This window comes from Aquarana catesbeiana, linkage group LG01 (assembly GCF_042186555.1).
Source record: "Aquarana catesbeiana isolate 2022-GZ linkage group LG01, ASM4218655v1, whole genome shotgun sequence".
Lineage (NCBI taxonomy): Eukaryota > Metazoa > Chordata > Amphibia > Anura > Ranidae > Aquarana > Aquarana catesbeiana.
The window spans coordinates 988,279,165-988,302,619 of NC_133324.1; the positions used below are offsets into that span (position 1 = coordinate 988,279,165).

The 23,455-nt window shown below is 45.7% G+C and overlaps 1 protein-coding gene across 1 annotated transcript; it reads right to left on the reverse strand.

The window, feature by feature from the left end:
* Window positions 1-4,389: 4,389 nt before the first annotated feature.
* On the reverse strand, window positions 4,390-10,463 carry LOC141124043 (E3 ubiquitin/ISG15 ligase TRIM25-like). The gene is given in 2 exon segments (XM_073612126.1): window positions 4,390-8,750; window positions 8,753-10,463. Coding segments are annotated over 2 exon segments (1,899 nt in total). The 5' UTR covers window positions 10,421-10,463; the 3' UTR covers window positions 4,390-8,519.
* Window positions 10,464-23,455: the final 12,992 nt, after the last annotated feature.

A 23,455-nucleotide genomic window follows, 5' to 3' on the forward strand; every position in this document is an offset into this window, starting at 1 on the left:
CATCAATTCAATGGTTTGGAGCGAGAGAGTGACATATATTAGACAAGACAATCTCAGTGCGTTTGAGAGAATGTGGAGACCTTGGCTGGAGGAGATGAGGTGTCCCATAGGAGGGGATGGTGGGGAGAATCCTCTCCCGCTCCCCACCATGCCCCCGTCTCCGCCTTTTCTTCCTTCTGTGGCCTCTTTCCTATACTTTTTATCTGCCCTTGGAGAGGATTTCTTCTTTTTCTTCGGCTATGTAGATAGACAATAGACAAGAAGACATGCATAAATAATGATTGGGTGGTGTGTGGTAGGGGGGTGGGAGCAGGTCGGGAGGGAGGGAGAGGAAATATGAAATAACAAGTTTAGTTTTTTGCATTATGCAATACTAGATGATAATTCATGATGCTGTATGTTTTTAAATTTTGCAATAGGAAAAATAATAAAAAGGAAATAAATGGAAATGTTGGCATGGAGTTCCCCTTAAAATCCATACCAGACCCGAAGGGTCTTTAACCGCTTGCCGCCCGCCCTGTTACCAAATGACGGCGGCAAAGTGGTTTGATATTCCTGACCTGACGTCATATGAAGTGATCAGGATATCGAGCTGCTGCGCGCCCCCGGGGGCGCGCATCGCGGCGATTGTTGTTGCGGAGTGTCAGTCTGACACCCCGCAACACTGATCTAGGTAAAGAGTCTCTGACGGAGACCCTTTACCATGTGATCAGCCGTGTCCAATCATGGCTGATCACGATGTAAATAGGAAGAGCCGGTGATCGGCTTTTCCTCACTCGCGTCTGACAGACACGAGTAGAGGAGAGCCGATCGGCTGCTCTCCTGACAGGGGGGGTCTGTGCTGATTGTTTATCAGCACAGCCCCCCCTCAGGTCCCATCCAGGACCACCAGGGAAGTCACCCAGGACCACCAGGGAAGCCATCCACACTGGACCACCAGGAATGCCCCCCCTAGACCCCCAGGGAAATACCAATATGTGCCCAGGCAGCTGCCAATCAGTGCCCACTCCAATGCCTACCACTGCCAGTGCCACCAGGGATGCCTATCAGTGCCTCATATCAGTGCCCATCAGTGCCCATCAGTGCCACGTATCAGTGCCCATCAGTGCCACCTTTCAGTGCCCATCAGTGTCGCCTATCATTGCCCATCAGTGCCAACCAGTGCCACCTATGAGTGCCCATCAGTGCCGCCTATCAATGCCCATCAGTGCTGCATATCAGTGCCACCCATCAGTGCCACCTACCAGTGCCCATCGTCAGTGCCCGCTCATTGGTGCCGCCGTATCAGTGCCTGTCAGTGCCACCTGATCAATGCCCATCAGTGAAAGAGAAAACTTACTTATTTACAAATTTTTTTAACAGAAACAAAAGCAAAATTTTCTGTCTTTTTTTATTTGTTTAGCAAAAAATAAAAACCGCCGAGGTGATGAAATACCACCAAAAGAAATCTCTATTTGTGGGAACAAAATTATAAAAATGTAGTTTGGGTACAGTGTAGCATGACTGAGTAATTGTCATTCAAACTTCAACAGCCTGTGGTTAGTGATCGCATTTCTCCCTCTTTTTTTTTTTTTTTCCCTCTCCCCGGTGGGGAACCCCCCTAAATGCCCCTAGTAAATGCCTCTAGTGATGCACCCCGGAAGCACCTTGGGCAAACGGACACATGGATATATGTTTGATATATGTTTTGAGATGTGTTAGATATATATATAATATATATGATATGTGTTTTGTTAGTTATTGGTTATCTTGTCTGGTGCTTCCTAGTTAGTAACCTCTCTCTGAGAATCTAATTACCGAGAACCTATTGCAAATGACCCGGAGTAGTAAATTTTTTTCCTTTTTTTTTCTCTCCTTCCCCGGGGTTTTTTTTTTTTTTTTTTCTGAATTTTTCTCCAGGAATGAAACTTGGGGTCGATTAAGGGATCGGTTCATATGACTCAGTGTTCCAATGCCGAAATGGTTATTGTTTATTATACGATTACTTATTATCTATTAAAAGTGCTATATTTATTTAAAGGTATCTATACTAAATGGAACCATCATATATTGAGAATATGTTTATGTTTATAACCTCTGCCAGGGAGTGTAGGGGTTGTATGATGGCCATTGTACAATGGATATACTAGTTGCTTCACTATTCCCCGCCTCGCTGCGCCCAGGCCTACCATGACTATGACTGATGGATTTATGGGATGCATAGAGATTAATGGCTCTGTGTTCCCCTCTATTGAACAAGCTCTTCAGTGTAACAGGGGGTATCAGCTCCAGTCGAGCAGAATTATCCTCTCTTACTATGGAGGTTGAGATGCTTGGAGACCTGGAACTGAAGACCTTAGAGAGGAGTTCCGCCATTCCCTGAGTCGAGACGGGGGGGGGGGGGGGGGGGCGGCTGAGGCGGAGAATACTGAGGCAGCAGCATTGGAATGATAAAAGGTTCTTCATGAACAGATGCCCCGGGATGAGTAGATCCCTGGTGGTCAGCTATGGATTAAAAAACTGGCCCATGTCATGGCCTATCTTTAGCTTACCTCAATTCACTGGGAGACGTACTTATCAGGGATACGGGGCATTTCATGCATATGAAGATGGGGAGGACAGGGGGAGTCCGGGGGAGCCTGCCCCCCCCCCCCCGGTCAGACAGGCCCCCTTTTATTTTTGGGGGGTGTCGGGCAGGGGGGGGGGGGGCTGCAGACCCCTCCGTTTTATATTATTTTTGAGATTATTATTATTAAATATCATTGTCTGAAACGTTGGTGGTTAAATAATGATGTCCTTGGTTTAAGCTTAGTATACGGTTTGAATCTATATTCTTATGAGGACTGGGGTGGGGTGGGAAGGATAGGGGTGGGGGGGGATATGGGACGCTCTTATGGAGTTTGTTCCACCCACTTCCCCACATAGGTTGTCACATAAGCCCCCCAATCTATTTTGGGGAGTAGATGTGACTTATTATTTGGTGTTTACCAATTTAGTTGTTTAAGGTTAAATGGAGTGTGGAACGGATTGTTCCCATCCCCTGCTCCATTTCTCTTTGACTTTTCTTTTTTTTTTTGTTTTTTTTGTTTTTTTTGTTGCTTTTCTGAGATGGATAGCCTTAAGGTTTTTTCACTCAATGCCAAGGGACTGAATACCCCTGAGAAACGGAAAAATGTTGTTACACGACTTGAAGGCCTCTAAAACTGATATAGCATTCATACAAGAGACTCATTTTAGAGAGAATAAGGCGCCTGTATTAAAGAACAGATTTTTTCCTGAAATATACCATGCCACTAATAAATTTGCTAAATCCAGAGGGGTATCTATTCTCCTATCTAGCAAATTTTCATGGGTTTGCAGTGAGTCTCTGTTAGATGAAGGGGGACGCTTTGTGTTTATAAAAGGGCTTCTCGGTGGAGTACGTGTGACTTTAGCAACGATCTATGCGCCGAATGATCACCAGGATATCTTTATCCGTCGAACTTTGGCCAAACTGATGGACTTTACGGAAGGCCCACTGATCCTGGGAGGGGATTTTTAATGTCCCCCTGACCCCCCAAGTAGACACATCATCAGTTCCTATAGGCTCCCATAAACGGATTAATCAAGCTATACATAATGCCCAACTTATCGACGTGTGGTGCCTTCAGCACTCGGGTGAAAGGGACTATTCATTTTATTCTCCACCCCACAAGGTATATTCGAGAATTGACTTTTTTTTAATCCCCCATGCCCAACTGCACGCTGTCCGCGAAACCTCTATTGGTTTGATCACGTGGTCCGACCATGCCCCTATATCAATGACATATGCCCTATCACAGGTAGCTTCACATGCGACACGCATGTGGAAATTGAATGAAAGCCTCTTACAGACCCCAGAAGTAATATCAGAAATTATCAAAGAACTGCCTCTATACTTCCAGACAAATAGAACTCCTGACAGTAATCCAGGCATAGTATAGGAGGCTCACAAGACAGTCATACGAGGCATTTTTATCAAACACGGCTCCAGAATTAAAAGAGACAAAGAACGACAATTAAATCTGCTTCTGACCAAACTTCAAGCCATAGAATCCAAACACAAAAACGCACCCTCCCAGGTAATAGAACGAGAATTAGCCGAAATTCGGACACAAATCAACGACCTTCTACAATACAGAGCTAAGGCGGCACTGCAGAAATGCAGGAAAACCAGTTACGCATACGGGGATAAATGTGGGAAAATATTAGCCAGGTCAACTAAGGAACAAAGACTCCAATCATATATACCACATATTATGTCCTCAAAAGCCCAGAAAATAGTTTTGCCACTGGAGATTTCTGAGGTTTTTCGAGATTTTTATGCATCTCTTTATAAAATACCATCTGCTACGCCCCCCCCCCCCCCCCCCAATCACTGATGGATGAATATGTGCAAGCAGCTCAGATACCCACTATCACTTCTGAAATCAAAGCGGAACTAGACAAACCAATAAGTTTAGAGGAATTGACAATAGCAGTAAACTCTACAAAATCAGGAAAGGCCCCCGGCCCGGACGGTCTTACCCTGCAATACTATAGAACCCTGCTTCCTACACTAGGACCCTTTATGGTAGATCTGTTTAATGGCCTGGGCAATGGCGAGACCCTTCCTAGAGATACGTTAAAAGCATATATATCCGTTATTACGAAGGAAGGCAAGGAACCGACCCTATGTGGCAGTTATAGGCCAATCTCCCTTCTAAACGCTGATATTAAATTGTTTACCAAAATTTTGGCGACTCGTCTAGCAATTTACCTACCAGATTTGGTGCATTTAGATCAGGTAGGCTTTGTTCCTACTGGGGAAGCAAGGGAAAATACGACTAAAGTCTTAAATTTGCTACATGTGGCTAAAACCTCCCACACACCATGCGTATTTCTCAGCACAGACGAGGGAAAAAGCGTTCGGTCGGGTGAACTGGCAATATATGTTTACGGTTCTTCGACATCTGGGCCTAGGAGATACCATTATTCAATGGATTACTACAATTTACTCACAACCTATGGCTTAGGTTAAAGTAAATGGGGTCCTTTCGGATCCCTTTCCTATACTGAATGGCACTAGACAGGGATGTCCGCTTTCCCCCCTGCTATTTGTTCTGTCCTTAGAACCATTTCTAAATAGAATTCGTCGGAACCCGTACATCCAGGGCATAAGTGTCGGAGGTGATCAGTACAAAATCTCGGCCTATGCGGATGATATGCTCTTTTCATTGACAAATCCCGCTATTTCGCTCCCTAATCTACTACGTGAGTTTGGGATTTACGGATGTCTCTCCAACCTGGAAATTAATTTCCATAAATCAGAAGCTATGGGGATAGGGATACCCCTTTCTATGCTGTCTACATTTAAGTCCAGTTTTAAATTCAAATGGACAGCAACAGCTTTGCAATATCTAGGCACTTATATCCCGACGGAGATGTCACGCATATTTGAACTGAATTTTCCATCACTGTTGTCAAAAACCCGCACGCTCTTAGAGACTTGGAATAGAGGCCTGCACTCGTGGTTTGGCAGAATTAGCTTGTTAAAAATGAGTATTCTACCTAAATTTTTGTATTTACTCCAAGCCTTACCAATTAGAATCCCCATATCCTAATTTAAACAAGTTAACGCACTTTTTATCAAGTTTGTGTGGGCGTATAAGAAGCCACGACTTTCTTTTCATTTAATGACTCTACCTAAGCAACATGGGGGGGCTAGCTTTCCCAGATATTCGAGCATACTATCAGGCAATCCACATAGGCAGAATCGTAGATTGGTGCCGCCACGGCCGATCTAAACTATGGGCTTTGATAGAACAGGCCCAAACATGTATCCCACTCTCAACGGCCCTGTGGTGCTATGACCATCTCCAACCACTATTGAAAAGCCATCCACTAATAGGGACGACGCTTCGTATAGGATCGGTAGCTATTAAACAACACTTTCTCTCATCTTCGGACTCTCCGCTATTTCCTATTTTAGGGAACCCACAATTCTCTCCTGGCCTCTGCCCTCATACGTTCGGCAAATTACGCCGGACTGGCATAACTCAAGCATTCCACTTTTTATTGAATGGCAGGTGGCCTAATGTTGGAGGAGGGTCCGTTTAAATTGACCCTTTGGCCAGCACTTCAGCTACGCCATTTTTTGGATATGATACCTAATCCCCATAATTTCGCCCGTTCTTTGACGACGTTTGAAGAATATTGCTCTGATGAAGGCAATATAACGCAGGTTCTATCCAAAATATACACTATGTTGAATCATCTGGCAACTCTATCATATCCGTCGTTCTTGGATAAATGGGAACAGGACTTACAACGGAAATTCACACCGGCACAAATCCAGAATATATTTAGATTTGCTTTGAAGACATCAATCTGTTCAAAAACACAAGGAACTAACTACAAACTATTGACGAGATGGTATTATACCCCCCATCTTTTGCACCAATACTACCCTGATACTACTGATCTTTGTTGGAGATGCTTGGGAGACAGAGGTACATTACTCCACATATTCTGGTCATGCCCTAAATTGACTAACTTCTGGACGACAGTCCGGGAAGTGACTCAAAAGATCACGGAATATAAGATACCTGGTGATCCGGCATTTTTCTTACTTCATGTTTCCAATATCCCTGCCAAATGCTATCAAAAATCAATCTTGGGGCACCTTCTCAATGCTGCAAAGTCCTGCATTCCACTTTATTGGAAAAAACAATCATCACCAACGGTGGCTGATTGGCTGCGTAAGGTGATAGATATCAGTAGAATGGAAGACTTGCTGGCAGCTGAGCGAAACCAACAGGATAAGTACTCCATGACTTGGAGTGTTTGGAAACAGTTTATCCACTCTATGGAGGGAGTAGCCCTCCTTAGGCAGGAGATTCATGTATGAATATTATTTTTTATACACCTTGGCTGTCCCTCTCGGCTCTTTTTTTTTTTTTCTTCTTCTTTTTTGTTTGTTTATTTGGTTTTGTTTTTTGTTAATTGCTTAGAAATAGGAAAAAAGAAACGAGCGTAGTTAGGTTTGTTAGTTGAACCACCTCTATTCACTTTTCCCAGCAGATAACAAGGGGCGGTGCCGGTTGGGGACTGGCCCTAAAATAACTATACTGATCTGTACCGCAGATATAGACAAATAGGGATATACTGCAGTTGTAATCCGTATGTTATATTGTTTACTTTTTCTGTTGTATTGACCTGACTTTGCCCGTTGTGGGTGTTAATAAAAGTTATATGTGAAAAAAAAAAACTGCGACAGCGCTGAAAGCTGAAAATTGGTCTGGGCGGGAAGGTGTATAAGTGCCCGCCGGTATTGAAGTGGTTAAGCATTATTAAAATCACTGCTCCCGAAAAAACGGTAATTAAAAAAATTTTTTTTTTGCATTGATCCATGTCCCCTGGGGCAGGGCCCGGGTCCCCAAACACTTTTTATGACAATAACTTGCATATAAGCCTTTAAAATGAGCACTTTTGATTATTCATGTTCGTGTCCCATAGACTTTAATAGGGTTTGCACAAACATTTTGGCTGTTCGCATGTTATGATGCGAACTGAACGGGGGCGGGGGGGGGGGTTGGATCATCTCTAATGATAATTATTTCTCTTTATCAGATGAATAGGGCCATAGAGGAAATGGAACAATTGCTCGGCTCCATAAGGATCATAGAGGTGCCGGGACTGAAGGGGTTAATGGTGATTGTAGTCATCGTCCAATCCCTCCCATCATTCTATCTATATCCAATCATTGATCAATATTCCCATATACAGAGCCGAGGATTTCCACCCCCCCGTCACCTGTCCACAATCCCCACCCCCCTCTACATCATTGTTCTAGATTTGGATGGAGTGGGGGAGGATTAGAACCCATCCAAGACAGCATTAGAGAGATTTACCCCTCACTTCCTGTCCCGGTGACAACGTTTTATCAGACAGGAAATTAAGAAAAATCTACAACAGGGACACAGACAGAAATAAAGATCTGACAGGGGTTCTAATCCTTCCCCTACTCTACTAAAGAAAAGGATTTTTATTTCGGTCTGTGTTCCCCTCACTTCCTGTCTGCAGAAATGTTGTCACAGGAACAGGAAGTGAGGAGAAATCTCTCTAATGGAGCCCCAGATAGCAGAAAAAAAATCTGACAGAGGTTCTAATCCTCCCCCACTCCTTGCAAAGCTGAAAATACCCCTTTCTTCTATAGATAGACAGTGATGGTGGAGACCCCAGGGCCGTCATCCTGATCCTGGCTACACTATGTAGTGTGTCACTGACCCAGAACAAGCATGCAGCCAGTGAAGGCTGAACAATCTGACCTCCTGCATGCTTGTTCCTGGTCAGTGACACACTAGGTAGTGAAGTGAGGTTTAGGATGAAGATGACGGCCCCGGAACCTGCAGCTTTATAAATAAATCACTCATGTTTCCTGTCCTCTGCTTCCTCCTATTGGATGAGTATTGCACCAATCACCAATCAGATAATCCACCTTGTGATGTCTCTGGACAGATCTCTCATTTCTGATTCCCCCCTCATATCTTTATATAACCATCCCCTCCCCCTACATATACCCCAGCATGGAGGGGCTCAGTGAAGGTGGTGGTGAAGGTGTGGAGATGTCGGATCGGGTCACACAGATCATAAAAGGAGATCCGCCTGGCCTCATAATCCAGATCTATCCCGACTCTCCTACTGGAGACACCGCCGGGTAATGGGGTCTTATTACTGTCATGTATTACTGAGTACTGATTATCCCACAACCCCCCCCCCCCCCCTCCAAACACCAGGACTTCTTATTATAACCAATCAGTGACTGATCTCCTCTCCTGTCTATACTGGGGTAACACATCCCAACTCTCCATATCAATGACCCCCCGACATCCACTTCCCAGTAATGTCTCCCTGAGGAGAACCTCTGACTGCTCATCACCTGATAACACTGAAACCTCTCTGGTGTTTCTGGGCGATTCTGATGTGATAATGAGGAGGATGCAGTTTTCCTGTCATCTGATATATGTAGACTATTACCAGCTGTCCTCACATCCAGTAATATGTCTGTAACCCCCGACACCCCCGATGTTTGCTGTACAGCCCCAATATTTGGACCTCCAACCTGGAGGTGTGAGTGTTGTATGGTGGGGAAGGGTTGGGGAGGTCTCCTGGATAGTTGTATGGTGGTGGAGGGTTGGGGAGGTCTCCTGGATGGTTGTATGGTGGGGGAGGGTTGGGGAGGTCTCCTGGATGGTTGTATGGTGGGGGAGGGTTGGGGAGGTCTCCTGGATGGTCGTACGGTGGGGGAGGGTTGGGGGCGTGGCCTGTATGGTTCAGTATTGATGTGACCTTTGCCCTTTGTAGTAGAATGTGGATAGACATGTGTGCCTGGACATTTCTCTACATTTACCCCAGACATGATATCAGATAAACCTGTGTGTAATGTGTGTGAGATCCCCCCCACATCCAGATCCCCTCCATCATGGAGGAGTTTATCATGTCTCTCTCTGTCCTCATCATCTCCATCCTCAGTATCACACAAGTCACCTGTGTCTGATTCCTGTAGGACAGTCAGTGGATCCGTCATGTTACACAGCTCCTCAATGTCCCCCATCTTCCTGGACAGCTCCTCCTTCTTTATTTCCAGATCCTGGACCAGATCATTGATTATCCCGGAGATCCGCTCTGCCTGCCCGGAGATTTCCCTCAGGACTCTCTTCTCCAGGTCTTCCAGACGTCTCCTGAGGTCTCTGAACAGGACAGTGACTCTCTCTGTTTCATCATCTGCTTCTCCTTGTACTTTCCTCCTGTGTTCCTGCAGACTCTGGACTCTTTTCTCCATCTCCTCTCTCTCTGACATTAGTTTCTGCAGAACATTCCTCAGTTTCTTCTTCTTCATCTCAGAGGCCTCATCCAGAGATTCCTTCTTATGGCCGATGTGATCTCCAATCAGACAACAAGATATACAGATACAGGTGGAGTCCTCAGTGCAGTAATACTCCAGGATCTTCTTATGGACGGAGCATTTCCTGTTCTCCAGGGAAGTGGTGGGGTCACATAAGACGTGTTCTGGTGACTTGCTGTGGACTCTCAGGTGATTGTCACACAGAGAAGCTTCACACATCAGACAGGATATCACAGCAGGTACAGGAGTGTGAATACAGTAAGTACAGAAGACCCCGGACTCCTCCCGATCTGGATGGGTGGACAGGAAATTCTCCACTATGTTACGTAGTGTTATGTTCCTGTGCAGTGCAGGCCGATCCTGGAACTCTTCTCTACATTCAGGACAGGAATAACCTCCAGACCCCTCCTGTGTATCCAACACACGACCAATACAGTCCCGGCAGAAGTTATGTCCACATTTCAGGGTTACAGGATCTGTATAAAAGTCCAGACAGACGGAACATTCCAGCTCCTTCCTCAGATCAGCAGACGCCATCGCTGAGAGCAGAAGAGAGAAATGAAACTGAAAGTATCTGACACTCATTATAACCAGTTCTGTACATTCCTACACAGGGAGGGGCTGAGACTGAGACACGTAGTCATAGGATTCCTTATACAGAGGAACACAGATAATACATGGGAGGATTCCTGACAATAATCTCCCTATCTGGGGAAAATAAAGGACATGTAATAAGATGAGGGAACGTTGTGTCAGGAATTCTCCTTCATATCATTAGAACATTTCACAGACAAAGGAACACAAAGTTGATGTATTTGGCTGCAATAACACAAGTCATACGGATAGAGCCGGATTACCCACAAGGTGACCCAGGTACGTGCCGAGGGACTGGCAGCTTTCCAGGGGCCGTCCATATCTTCCTCATTTCCCCTTCACTATCACTCTCAGATAATACGAGTGTAAAACATTTCACACCTCAATCAGGGATTGCAACAGATGACTTTAATTTCATCAACAGATCTGCAGTTTTGGCTCCAAGATCCAAGATCATTGACTAACAACCCCCGGTTTAGTTCACTGCCAGAACAGCCGTACATGGGAAAATTTTGGACCTGAACACCGAACCCCATTGAAGTCTATGGGACCCGAATTTGAAAAAATCAGTAGTCCCCATTTTCAAGTCTTATATGGTATGTAGGCCTGCGTACTGCCCTGGGGGACATGTATTGATGCAATTTTTTTTTTTTTTAACTATCGTTTTTAAAGCAGCAGTGATTTTAATTTGCAAGGGGCACATTTTCTGGTGGGGCTCTTTCTCAAAGTGGGAGTATTTCTGCAAGGGGGGCTTTTCCAACCAACTGCACTCTTCATCTAAATGTCTCATCTGAAAATGTCTTCTCTGTCCCTCCACAGCTATGTTCTTACTGCTGCAACTCCACCCATAACTGCAATACTGAAAACTGCTTTCCTAATGTTTGTGTGTAGACTGTCCACATTGCAATACTTGATTTTCTCCCATGTTTTACCTTAAGTTATGGTTTGTTTTTATCTTTAGTGCCCTCTTGCAAGTCTGTTTCTATAGTGATAATATTGTTCTGTTTAGCCAGCCATCCTTTATTAACTCCTGATTAGTTCTTTGGAAAGCACCCATCCCCAACAGTATAAAACTAAGCATCTTTTGGTGAAGGCACATTTGCTGCTGGGGTTCTTTCTCAAAGTGGGGGTACTTCTGTAGCGTTGGCATTTTTTGCATTTTAATGCCATATAATGTAAAACAATAGACAATGCATACCTTGGTATTTGGCGTCATCTAGTGGCCTAAACTTGAAATGGACTTCATTTATTTTCTGTTTTCAAGAACATGGAGAAAAGTTACCGGAAGTGACTGTTTGTTTACATTATACAAAGACCTACCTACCCAGAATGCCAAGTGACCTACCCATGAACACTCAGTACTGAACTGCATGCTGGGTAGACTATAAAAAGGTCCATGCGGCCATCTTGGCTCTCTTCTGGACGCGTGACCTGCCTACAAGGACCTGTGAGGAGGTTCCCAGAAAGCGCGTCCTATACCAACTGCGGAGCGGAACAGCCAGCGACTCTGTCCTACACCTGTGGGCTGGAAGGACTGTGTGACCGGATCAGGGAGGATCCAGAGGCACTGGTCGGAGCCATTACAAGGTCCCGGTTCATTTCAAGGAACGGAGCGGTGTGACGGCGCCGGCTGGCGTGAAGCAAGATTGAGACAACCGGAGCGGAGCTGTTCTATTCTCCAGGCCTATTTGGGTGAGAGGGCTGTTGCCCATAGTTATTAACGCACCTTTTCACACTCAGACTATAAACACAGTGTTGCTGGGACCTGTAGTCCCACAGAAGAGATCTTATCCAAGGGACTGAGTTTAAACAGGCCTCAAGCCTACACTCCAGGGGTGGAACTACCACCATAGCGACCCATGCGGGCGCTATGGGGCCCACAGCCAAGTGGGGCCCGGTGAGGATAAGAGCACCTTCGGCACAGTCTCCCAGCCAGGGGAAGAGAGAGGAGAGGAAGAGGAAAGCTGTCCGTATCAGCAGAGAGCTGAATTGCCCGATGTAAGAGCTTTCATTAGAACTTCCAGTGTTCCCGGGGCTCACGTCACATAGCTCCACCTCTTGGCCCGGCACCTTTGATAGACAGAACGCCAATCCAATGTGGGACATGTGATGTCATCAAAGGAGTTGGGCCAAGAGGTGGGGCTATGTGACAATGAGCCCCGGGAAGACGGGAAATTCAAATGAAAGCTATTACAGTGGGCAATCCCACTCTCTGTTGACCTGGGTGGCTTGCCTCTTCCTCTGCACAGGTGAGGTTGTATGGGGCACAGGAAGACCAGGCTGTATTGGGCACAGGTCACGCTGCATTAGGCACAGGTCACGCTGTATGTGGCACAGGTCACGCTGCATTGACACTAGGGCAGCTGTGGGGGAGCTGTTTGCAGGGGGGCCCCATACAACATTTTGCTATGGGGCCCTGCTATTTCTAGTTACGCCCCTGCTACACTCCATTGATTATTGACACTGTGCGGTTCAGAACCAATTACACCAAAGGCAGTTGCAAGTGTGCTGCATGGCAAGTACAGTTCTAACACTCACCCTACAGTAATCCTTGTTTGTTCAACTGTGTGGATTACAATTATTACAACATCGGTAGCTAGCAGAAGATTGAAGACTAGATCTCTTAGTGCAAGGCCTTACAACCTATGGGTATCAGGAGGGACTGCATCATAAAGTAGGGGGAGCTCCCTAGTAATTGTAGTACACTGTATTGATAACCTTGCATTTCTGTGGTTACCCAGGTGTGCTGGAAGTGGGAAGGTGCCCAGTCCTGAAGGTTGTTGCCTGAGCATTAGTCCCACTCGGAGACGCTCTTTCAGGGGTCATTTAAGACACTTTATATGTACAGACTGTAGTGAATACTTATTGGGCTGTTGCATTACGTTTGTGTGACAGTGCAAGTACTGTAATTACTATTTTATACCAGTTTCAGTAAAAATACGTTCCTGGTTAAGTACAATTGGTGTGGAGTGTGGTTCCTTATCCAGCAGGTGGAACATCGGATACCCAGGTGATAACAAAGGTATACTATTGTTATATTGCACATTGTGGGGTTATCTTTTACTATTAGCTTCACACTAACACTGCACCACAGCTGTGTCAGGGGGACTGAGCCAAGTTATAGGGGGTGTGAGAGCGGAGTACAGGCCCAATCAAATACCAGCAGCTCATTCAGGGGTCAGTGCTACACTTCTATAAGTGGGAGCACATCTGACTCTGCACTTCAGCGAATGTACACAGGAAATTACTTTGAAAAACACCACACAGGCTACAGGTGACCTTGTTTACCCCTTCAGCTCTTTCTCCCTTGTAACATGCACTCTCTACCACTCCTTCCGACAGCTCTGTCCCCTATCCTAACTAACTCTCCTTCACCCCTCTTCTCCACCCCACAGCTTATATACCTCACTTCTGTCCTCTCCCTATTGCTGCACCCACCAACTCCTGCTAATTCTAAATCCACACACCCATATTTCCTCCCCCACCTTTCTGCTTCTCCTAACCTCTGGAAATATATCCCCAAACTCTGGGCCTTCATCACTTAACTGTACTCAAAGCACCCATTACCCTGCACTCTTTGGCAGCAGCCGCAAAGCACAACATTTAGTCCCCTTCTTCCCAAAAGCAGACTCCCCTTCTCTTGCGCCCTTTGGAATGCCCGTTCTGTCTGCAACATACTCACCTTTCTTCGGGGCCTCTTTATCGCTAACTCATTTAATCTACTCGCCATTACCGAAACCTGGCTTCATGAATCCGACACTGCGTCTTCTGCTGACTCACTCCCCTAGACCCAGTGGATGGAAGGGAGGTGGAGTAGGAATCCTTCTAGCCCCACATAGCACCTTTCAGGTACTTCACCCACCTCCCTCTCTCCCACTCTCCTCATTTGAGGCACATTGCATTCACCAGTTGCTCTAAGGATAGCTGTGATCTACCAGCCCCCTGGACCAGTATCAACCTTTCTTGATGACTTCTCTGCCTGGCTACCCTACTTTCTCTCTTCTGCAACCCCCACAATCATTCTCTGTGACTTCAACATCCCTGTTAATACTAACACTCCTGCTACTTCCAAACTTTTCAGTCTAACCTCCTCTTTTGTCCTGAAGCAATAGATACATACTTCTACTCATTCTGAACGCAATACCCTTGACCTTGAATTCTTCCACTCCATGCAACCTCTCCAACAATCCTTTCCCTCTCTCTGACCACCACCTTATTAGTTTCCCTCTCTCCCTCTCCTCCACCCCCTCTCCTTTCTACCACCTAACAGTTACCCAAAGAATCCTTCGCGATCTCAACCCTTCTCTTCTCTACTCTGCTACTGATCACCTCTATGACAAAATCTCACCCCTGTCCTGCACCGACCTAGCCACTTTTGTCTACAACACTTAACTTTTATCCTCCCTGGACACACTGGCCCCCCTCACTACACACAGAACCAGACCCAACCCCTTCAACCTTGGCAAACAGATGACACTAGAAGTCTGAAAAAACATAGCCCTGCTCTTGAGTGCCTGTGGCATAAGACTAAGTCTCAGAAAGTCTTCAACCAATATAAATCTGCCCTTTCAAAAATACAATTCCAGCCTCCTCACTGCAGAGCAGACCTATTTTATCACTCTTATTAACAACTTATCATTCCATCCCCGTCAATTCTTCTCTACTTTGTCCTCCACTGCCTCCACCCACCAACTCACTCACTGCCCAGGAGATCGCCAATCACTTCACACATAAGATTGATACAATTCATGAGGAGATCTCTGCTGTGCAGATACCCTCCACGCTTTACACTTCATGCCTGCAGGTACAATCATTACTTCCCTTATTCAACCCCACCAATATAGACGAGGTTGCTAAACTACTTGCTAATGTCCACCTTACCACCTGCCCTCTGGATTCTATTCCCTCGCAAATGATACCATCACTTTCTGGCTCTATTCTACACTCTCTAACCCACATCTTCAATTTCTCCCTCTCTTCTGGCATCTTCCCCAACTCTCTTAAACATGCATTAGTCAGACCCATACTTAAAAAACCCTCACTTGACCCCACCAATCTTAACAACTTATGCCCCATCTCCTTGCTCCCCTTTTTATCCAAACTCCTTGAATGTCTGGTCTACAACCGACTGAGCGACCACCTCACCGAGAATAGCCTTCTTGATACCCTTCAATCTGTATTTCGTCCTCAACACTCCACAGAAACTGCTCTCCTAAAAACTAAAAAATGATCTACAGCCAAAACCAATGGACACTATTCTGTACTCCTACTTCTGGACCCTTCTGCTGCCTTTGATATGGTTGACCACCCCCTCCTCCTCAAAAAACTCACCTTTGGTCTCCATGACTGTACTCTTCACTGGTTCTCTTCCTACTTATCCAACCGCACCTTTAGCATTGCTTACATATTTACTTCCTACTCTCCTCTTCCTTTCTCTGTTGGGGTCCCCCAAGGTTCTGTTCTTGGACCTCTCCTATTATCAATCTACACCTTCTCCCTGGGTCAGCTGATAGCCTCCCAAGGCTTCCAATACCATCTCTATGCTGATGACACCCAAATCTCTCTACCTCTCAGCTCACAACCTCTGTCTCCTCACGTATCACTAATTTACTAACAGACATACAGTATCAGTCTGAATGTCACACCACTAGGGATGGGCGTACGGGTCGGCCTGAGCATAAGTTCGAGCCGTTTGGCGAACAGCGAACAATATGCAGTGTTCGGGGGAAATTCAAAAGCCGCCGGAACACTGTTAAAGTCTATGGGACACTAACATGAAAAATCAAAAGTGCTCATTTTAAAGGCTTATATGCAAGTTATTGTCATAAAAAGTATTTGGGGACCCGGGTCCTGCCCCAGGGGACATGTATCAATGCAATTTTTTTTTTTAAAAAGGGACGTTTTTTCGGGAGCAGTGATTTTTTTTAATGATTAAAGTGAAACATTAAAAATGAAATATTCCTTTAAATATCGTACCTGGGGGGTGTCTATAGTTTGCCTGTAAAGTGGCACATTTTTCCCGTGTTTAGAACAATACCACGGCAAAATGATATGAGGAGCATACAGGACACCGCCGCTGACCCGCTGCAAGACAGGTAAGTGCTGGGTGATGCACACTGGAAGCATTTGATGGGGCACAGTAGTGGCAAATGATGGGCAGAGTAGCTGCGTTTGATGGGTACAGTGGCGGCAATTTATGGGTACAGTGGCTGCGTTTGATGGTACAGTGGCTGTATTTGATGGGCACAGTGGCAGCAATTGATGGTTTTTTTTTCAGTTTGTTTGCGCCCCCCAAAAAAATTTTGAGCACCAGCCGCCACTTGTGTCTGTGTATATATGTATAATGTGTGTGTGTCTATGTGTATGTATACTGTGTATATATGTATACTGTGTGTGTATGTATACTGTGTGTCTATGTGTATATGTATACTGTGTGTTTCATTTGTGCCTACTGCCGCTAAACAGAAGTCGATCTAACAATCCTATGCCCATGAAAAATCCACTTCTGAATGGTGAACTGCTGAGCCCGGCCTCGGATCAGGCAGCAGGGCAGGTCTGGGTACACACCTGTGTGGTGATATGGCACACATCAAGCATGGCTTTTATTCACACACCCTACTGCCAGATCTGAGGCCAACCACACCACTTCACTATTTCACTGGCTCTAAGACTCACTTGGGCAGTTCAGAGGCTGCAAAAAGTGTATTTTTTTTTCTAATTTAAAGGCCTTTTCCTGCCAGCTGCCTGCCACACCAAGCACTAAGCTGCAAAGGTGTGTGTGTGTAAGGGGACACTGATAGAAGGTGACACACTGGGGGGGGGGGCTCTGCCATAAGGTAGGACTCTGCGGATTGTCATGTATAGGGAGAATGTTGGGACTTTGGTGTAAGGGAGGACTCTGATGTGAGCGTGGCGCTCATCTAGGGATGAGCCGAACACCCCCCTGTTTGGTTTGCACCAGAACATGCGAACAGGCAAAAAATTTGTTCATACACCCGAACACCATTAAAGTCTATGGGACACGAACATGAATAATCAAAAGTGCTCATTTTAAAGGATTATATGCAAGTTATTGTTATAAAAAGTGTTTGGGGACCCGGGTCCTGCCCCAGGGGACATGGATCAATGCAAAAAAAAGTTTTATAAACTGCCATTTTTTCAGGAGCAGTGATTTTAATAATGCTTAAAGTGAAACAATAAAAGTGTAATATTCCTTTAAATTTCATACCTGGGGGGTGTCTATAGTATGCCTGTAAAGGGGCGCATGTTTCCCGTGTTTAGAACAGTCTGACAGCAAAATGACATTTCAAAGGAAAAAAGTCATTTAAAACTACCCGCGGCTATTAATGAATTGCAATACACATAAAAGTTCATTGATAACAACGTCATGGGAATTCCCCACAGGGGAACCCCGAACCAAAATTTAAAAAAAAAATGCATGGGGGTCCCCCTATATTCCATACCAGGCCCTTCAGGTCTGGTATGGATATTAAAGGGAAACCCGCACCAAAATGAAAAAAAAAATGGCGTGGGGTCCCCCCAAAAATCCATACCAGACCCTTATCCGAGCACGCAACCTGGTAGGCCTCAGGAAAAGAGGGGGGACGATAGAGTGCCCCCCCTCCTGAACCGTACCAGGCCACATGCCCTCAACATTGGGGGATGCTTTGGGGTAGCCCCCCAAAGCACCTTGTCCCCATGTTGATGGGGAGAAGGGCCTCATCCCCACAACCCTTGCTCAGTGGTTGTGGGGGTCTGCAGGCGGGGGGCTTATCGGAATTTGGAAGCCCCCTTTAACAAGGGGACCCCCAGAACCCAGGCCCCACTGTGTGAATTGGTAATGGGGTACAAATGTACCCCTACCATTTCACAAAAAAAGTGTCAAAAAGGTTAAAAAACACAAGAGACGGTTTTTGACAAGTCCTTTATTAATTTCTTTTTTCCACTTCTTCTTTCTTCTGGTCTTTCTTCGGTGTTCTTCTTCTTCCTCCATCTTTTTCTTCTTCTCCATCTTCTTCTTTTCATCTTCTTCTTCTTCTCGTCCCGCATCTTACTCCTGCTTCTTCTCCGCTCCGTCCACACGATTCGCCTCAGTGGGAGTCTTCCACCGTGCGACGCTTCGTTCTTCTGACACTTCTTATATAACGGAGGGCTGGACCACCCGGTGAGATACAAAACCTTGTACTCAATATTAAAGTGAGGACATGTTGAAAACAGGCATATAAAAATCTATAACACTGCTCAATAAACAATATATAAAAGCAAAGAAATGTCAATGTGTATCGCAGGCAAAAAGTCCAATACACTCAGTGCAATAAACTTTTCCAAGTGATTAATGGGTTCCAGTTTAAATAGCCACAATCTAAATAACCACAGTGAGTGATCAGCTTCCTCCTATTATTCCGTTTCTTAGTTGTGCAGCTAAATACCACCCTTTTGTACATCCACCACCGCATATAAATTGGCCACTCACCAAAAACAGGTGAATACGCGCCTTTGGTTTATTAGTTGGATAACCACTCCAAACCATGGATCAGTCAGCAACCTATTCAGACTGTGTGTTAGTGGACAGGGTCTCCAACTCTCATGGAAAATAAATGGCCATCATGGTGGAGTATATAAAACTTGTTTATTTTCAAACTGTGAAAAGAACTATTGTACTCACATGTTTAAGTGCCCATAACCAAGCTGTTCCAGCCATGGCTGTTCCAGCCATGTGTGTGGGGACCGAGATGTCGGTGTGCGTTCCCCTGTGTAATTCTGTGCGTTCCAACGAGAAAGCGAGGGTTGGAATGCATGGAATTACACAGGAGTAGGGATGAGCTTCGTGTTCGAGTAGTGCCCATGTTCGACTCGAACATCGTGTGTTTGGTCGTTCGCCGAATTACGAACGATATGGGGCGTTCGCGCCAAATTCGAGTGGCGCGTCACGGCCCATAATTCACTGCAGCATCGCAGTGCATTGCTGGCTGATGATTGGCCAAGCATGCCCTATGACCCGCATGCTTGGCCAAACAAAGCGCTGTGTACAGAGATCTGTAATTGGCCAAAGCCAGGGTGGCTTTGGCCAATTATGGCTCAGGGGGTTTAGTACACGCCCCACACTATATAAGGCCGCCTGCGTGGGGGCCTTGTGTAGTGTGTTCCGGCGTGCTTAGAGAGAGAGACAGAGAGAGACAGTGTCATTTGATTTAAGTTAGATAGAGTAGGCAGGCCAGTCAGTTAGCTGCACTTACAGTGTATTGTGTATATATATATATATGCATCCCAGGTGTTGTGTGTGTGTATATATATATATATATATATATATATATATATATATATATATATACTGTATATATACACTGTATTCAGTTTAGCTAGATCCTGATCTTCTCTTCCTAATATACTGACAGGCAGGCAGTTGTGTTTTTACAGTATTTCCAGTTACTGTACTGTGTACCCTGCACAGTCTCACCTGCAGTATAGCTACCTGCAGCCAGGTGCTTGTGTAGGCTCTTTGAAGTATTTCCAGTTACTGTACTGTGTACCCCGCACAGTTGCACCTACAGTATAGCTACCTGCAGCCAGGTGCTTGTGTAGGCTCTTGACGTATTTCCAGTTACTGTACTGTGTACCCTGCACAGTTGCATCTATAGTATAGCTACCTGCAACCAGGTGCTTGTGTAGGCTCTTTGAAGTTCTTCCAGTTACTGTACTGTGTACCCTGCACAGTTGCATCTACAGTATAGCAACCTGAAGACAAGTGCAGGTGTTCTCATACTAATAATACTACAGGCAGGCAGTTGATTCTGCTAGCTGCAGTATAATCAGTATATATATATAAATATATATATATATATATATATATATATATATATATATATATATATATATATATATATATATATATATATATATATATATATATATATCCCAGCTTAGTGCAGCTACATCTCACTGCAGGCCAATAGTATGTCTGGAAGGCCAACAAGGAGAGGCAGACAGTCACAAGCCATGGGACACGCTTGGCCTTTTTTTCAGCATACCTTCAGTCCTCTCTGAGACCTGCACTGAGAGGAATGAAGGTGTAGAATTAGGTGTGTCACAGCCAAGTACTTGCGTGCAATCTGCTAACGGTACACCGACGTCAGATTGTACCAGGCAAATTTCCCTTCCCCAGCTGCTGCACCACAGAAAGAAGTTCGCTCCCAGCCATCCACATGCCCAGCGGTTGAATGCTAACTTGGCAAAATTGCTAGCACTTCAACTGCTACCTTTTCAAACTCTGCCACCTTCCGTGAGTTTGTGGAATGTGCGGTTCCTCAGTGGCAGGTTCCCTCACGGAAGGCGATTCCGTCTCTCTACCGGCATGTGGAAGGCAATGTCTTGGCCTCGCTGGACAGGGTGGTCAGAGGTAAGGTGCATATTACCGCTGACTCATGGTCCAGCAGGCATGGACAGGGACGTTACCTAAGTTTCACGGTGCATTGGGTGACTCTGCTGGCAGCTGGGAAGGATGCAGGACAAGGTGCAGTAGTGTTCATGGTTGTTCCGCCACCACGCCTCCAAAATGCCACTACTGGTGATTCTGACACACCTATCTTCTCCACCCCCTCCTCTTCTTCTACCTCCATGGCCTCTTCCTGTGCTTTGTCCTTGGAACCAGCAGTGCTCCATAGGCATTCAAGGGGCTAGGCAAGTACGCAGGCCAAAAGATGCCATGCAGTGCTTGAGCTGGTGTGCTTGGGGGACAGGAGCCACACTGGGGCAGAGGTACTGTCAGCTCTGCAGGAGCAGGTTCAGAGGTGGTTGACGCCACGCCAACTTAAGCCAGGAATGGTGGTTTGCGACAATGGCACCAATCTCCTCTCTGCCCTCCGACAGGGACAAATAACACATGTGCCCTGTTTAGCTCACGTCTTTAACTTGGTGGTGCAGCGGTTCTTGGGCAGGTACCCGGGCTTACAGGATGTCCTGAGGCAGGCCAGAAAAGTCTGTGTGCATTTCTGCCAGTCATCTAATGCCAGTGCTCGGCTGGCAGACCTCCAAAAGGAATTTAACCTGCCCAAGAACCACCTAATCTGTGACATGCCCACCAGGTGGAACTCAACGTTGGCCATGCTGCAGCAGCTGCACACGCAGCAGAGGGCCATCAATGAGTACCTGTGCGACTATGGCACCAGGACAGGGTCAGGGGAGCTTGTTTTTTTTTCCCCACGCCAGTGGGCTATGATCAGGGATGCATGCACTGTCCTGTCACCATTTGAGGAGGCCACGAGGATGGTGAGCAGTGACAGTGCATGCATCAGTGACACTGTCCCCCTTGTCCACCTGTTGGAACACACACTGCGTGGAATAATGGACAGGGCACTTGAAGCAGAACAGAGGCAGGAAGAGGAGGACTTCCTTAGCTCTCAAGGCCCCCTTTGTCCAGACAGTGTTCCTGCGTGCCCGCCGATCACACAGGAAGAGGACGAGGAAGAGGAGGAGGATTGTGTCAGCATGGAGGTGGAGCCTGGCACTCAGGATCAGCAGCAGTCTTTAAGGGATCATTTACAGTCCCAAGAAACCCATGGACTTGTACGTGGCTGGGAGGAGGTGGCTGTGGATCATGTCATCCTTAGTGACCCAGAGGACTCCGGACCGGATGCCTCAGCAAACCTACGCTGCATGGCCTCTCTGATCCTGCAAAGCCTGCAACACCTAAGGCCCCAATTTCTGCTGAGTATATAGGGCAGGCCCCTACTTTCAAACATCCAACTTACAAACGACTCCTACTTGCAAACGGAAGGAGACAACAGGAAGTGAGATGAAATCTATCCCTAGGAAGGGAAATTCTCTCCTGTAAGAGTTAATATGGGAAAAACGTGTCTCCTCTCCATTGATGCTTTATCACCAATCACTAAAAACCCCAAATTTTCAAAAAACATTTGTCAATGGGACAAAAAGTGAGGTGAAATCTTCTGAAGAGGAGCACAGACAGCAAAACAAATGTCACAGGGGTGATAACCCTTCCCTATGTTTTCCAAAAAGTTTAAAATAGATTTTTTTGGCTGGAGCTAAACACGTTCAAAATGTACCAGTTCAAAATTACAAACAGATTCTACTTAACAACAAACCTACAGTCCCTGTCTTGTTTGCACCGCCTGTATACTGCTGTTCAGAGTATATAGGGCCTGGGGGCCCCACACCTTTCAAGACCCAAAGGGCCTGGTAATGGTCTGGGGGATATCCATGCCGTTTGTCTCACTGATTTTCATCCATATTGCCAGGACCCGACATTACATTAAAGCCGCAAGCAGTTTTAAATGACTTTTTTTCCTTTAAAAATGACATTTTGTGCAGGGACTGTTCTAAGCACGGGAAACACGCGCCACTTTACAGGCATACTATAGACACCCCCCAGGTACGATATTTAAAGGAATATTTCAGTTTTATTGTTTCACTTTAAGCATCATTAAAATCACTGCTCCCGAAAAAACGGCCCTTTTTAAAAGTTTTTTTTGCATTGATACATGTCCCCTGGGGCAGGACCCGGGTCCCCAAACCCTTTTTAGGACAATACCATGCAAATTAGCCTTTAAAATGAGCACTTTTGATTTTGAACGTTCAAGTCCCATAGACGTCAATAGGGTTCTAACGTTTGTGCGAATTTTCGGTCCGTTCGCAGGTTCTGGTGCAAATCGTTCGTCTCATCCCTACACAGGAGGAAGCTGATCACTCACTGTGGTTATTTGGATTGTAGCTATTTAAATTGGAACCCATTAATCACTTGGAAAACTTTATTGCACTGAGTGTATTGGACTTTTTACCTGGGATACACATTGATATTTCTTTGCTTTTATATATTGTTTATTGAGCAGTGTTATAGATTTTTATATGCCTGTTTTCAACATGTTCTCACTTTAATATTGGGTACAAGGTATTGTATCTCACTTCTTGGGGTACTTAATTATTCATATGTGTTTCACATTTTTGTGGATATAGGAAGACGTA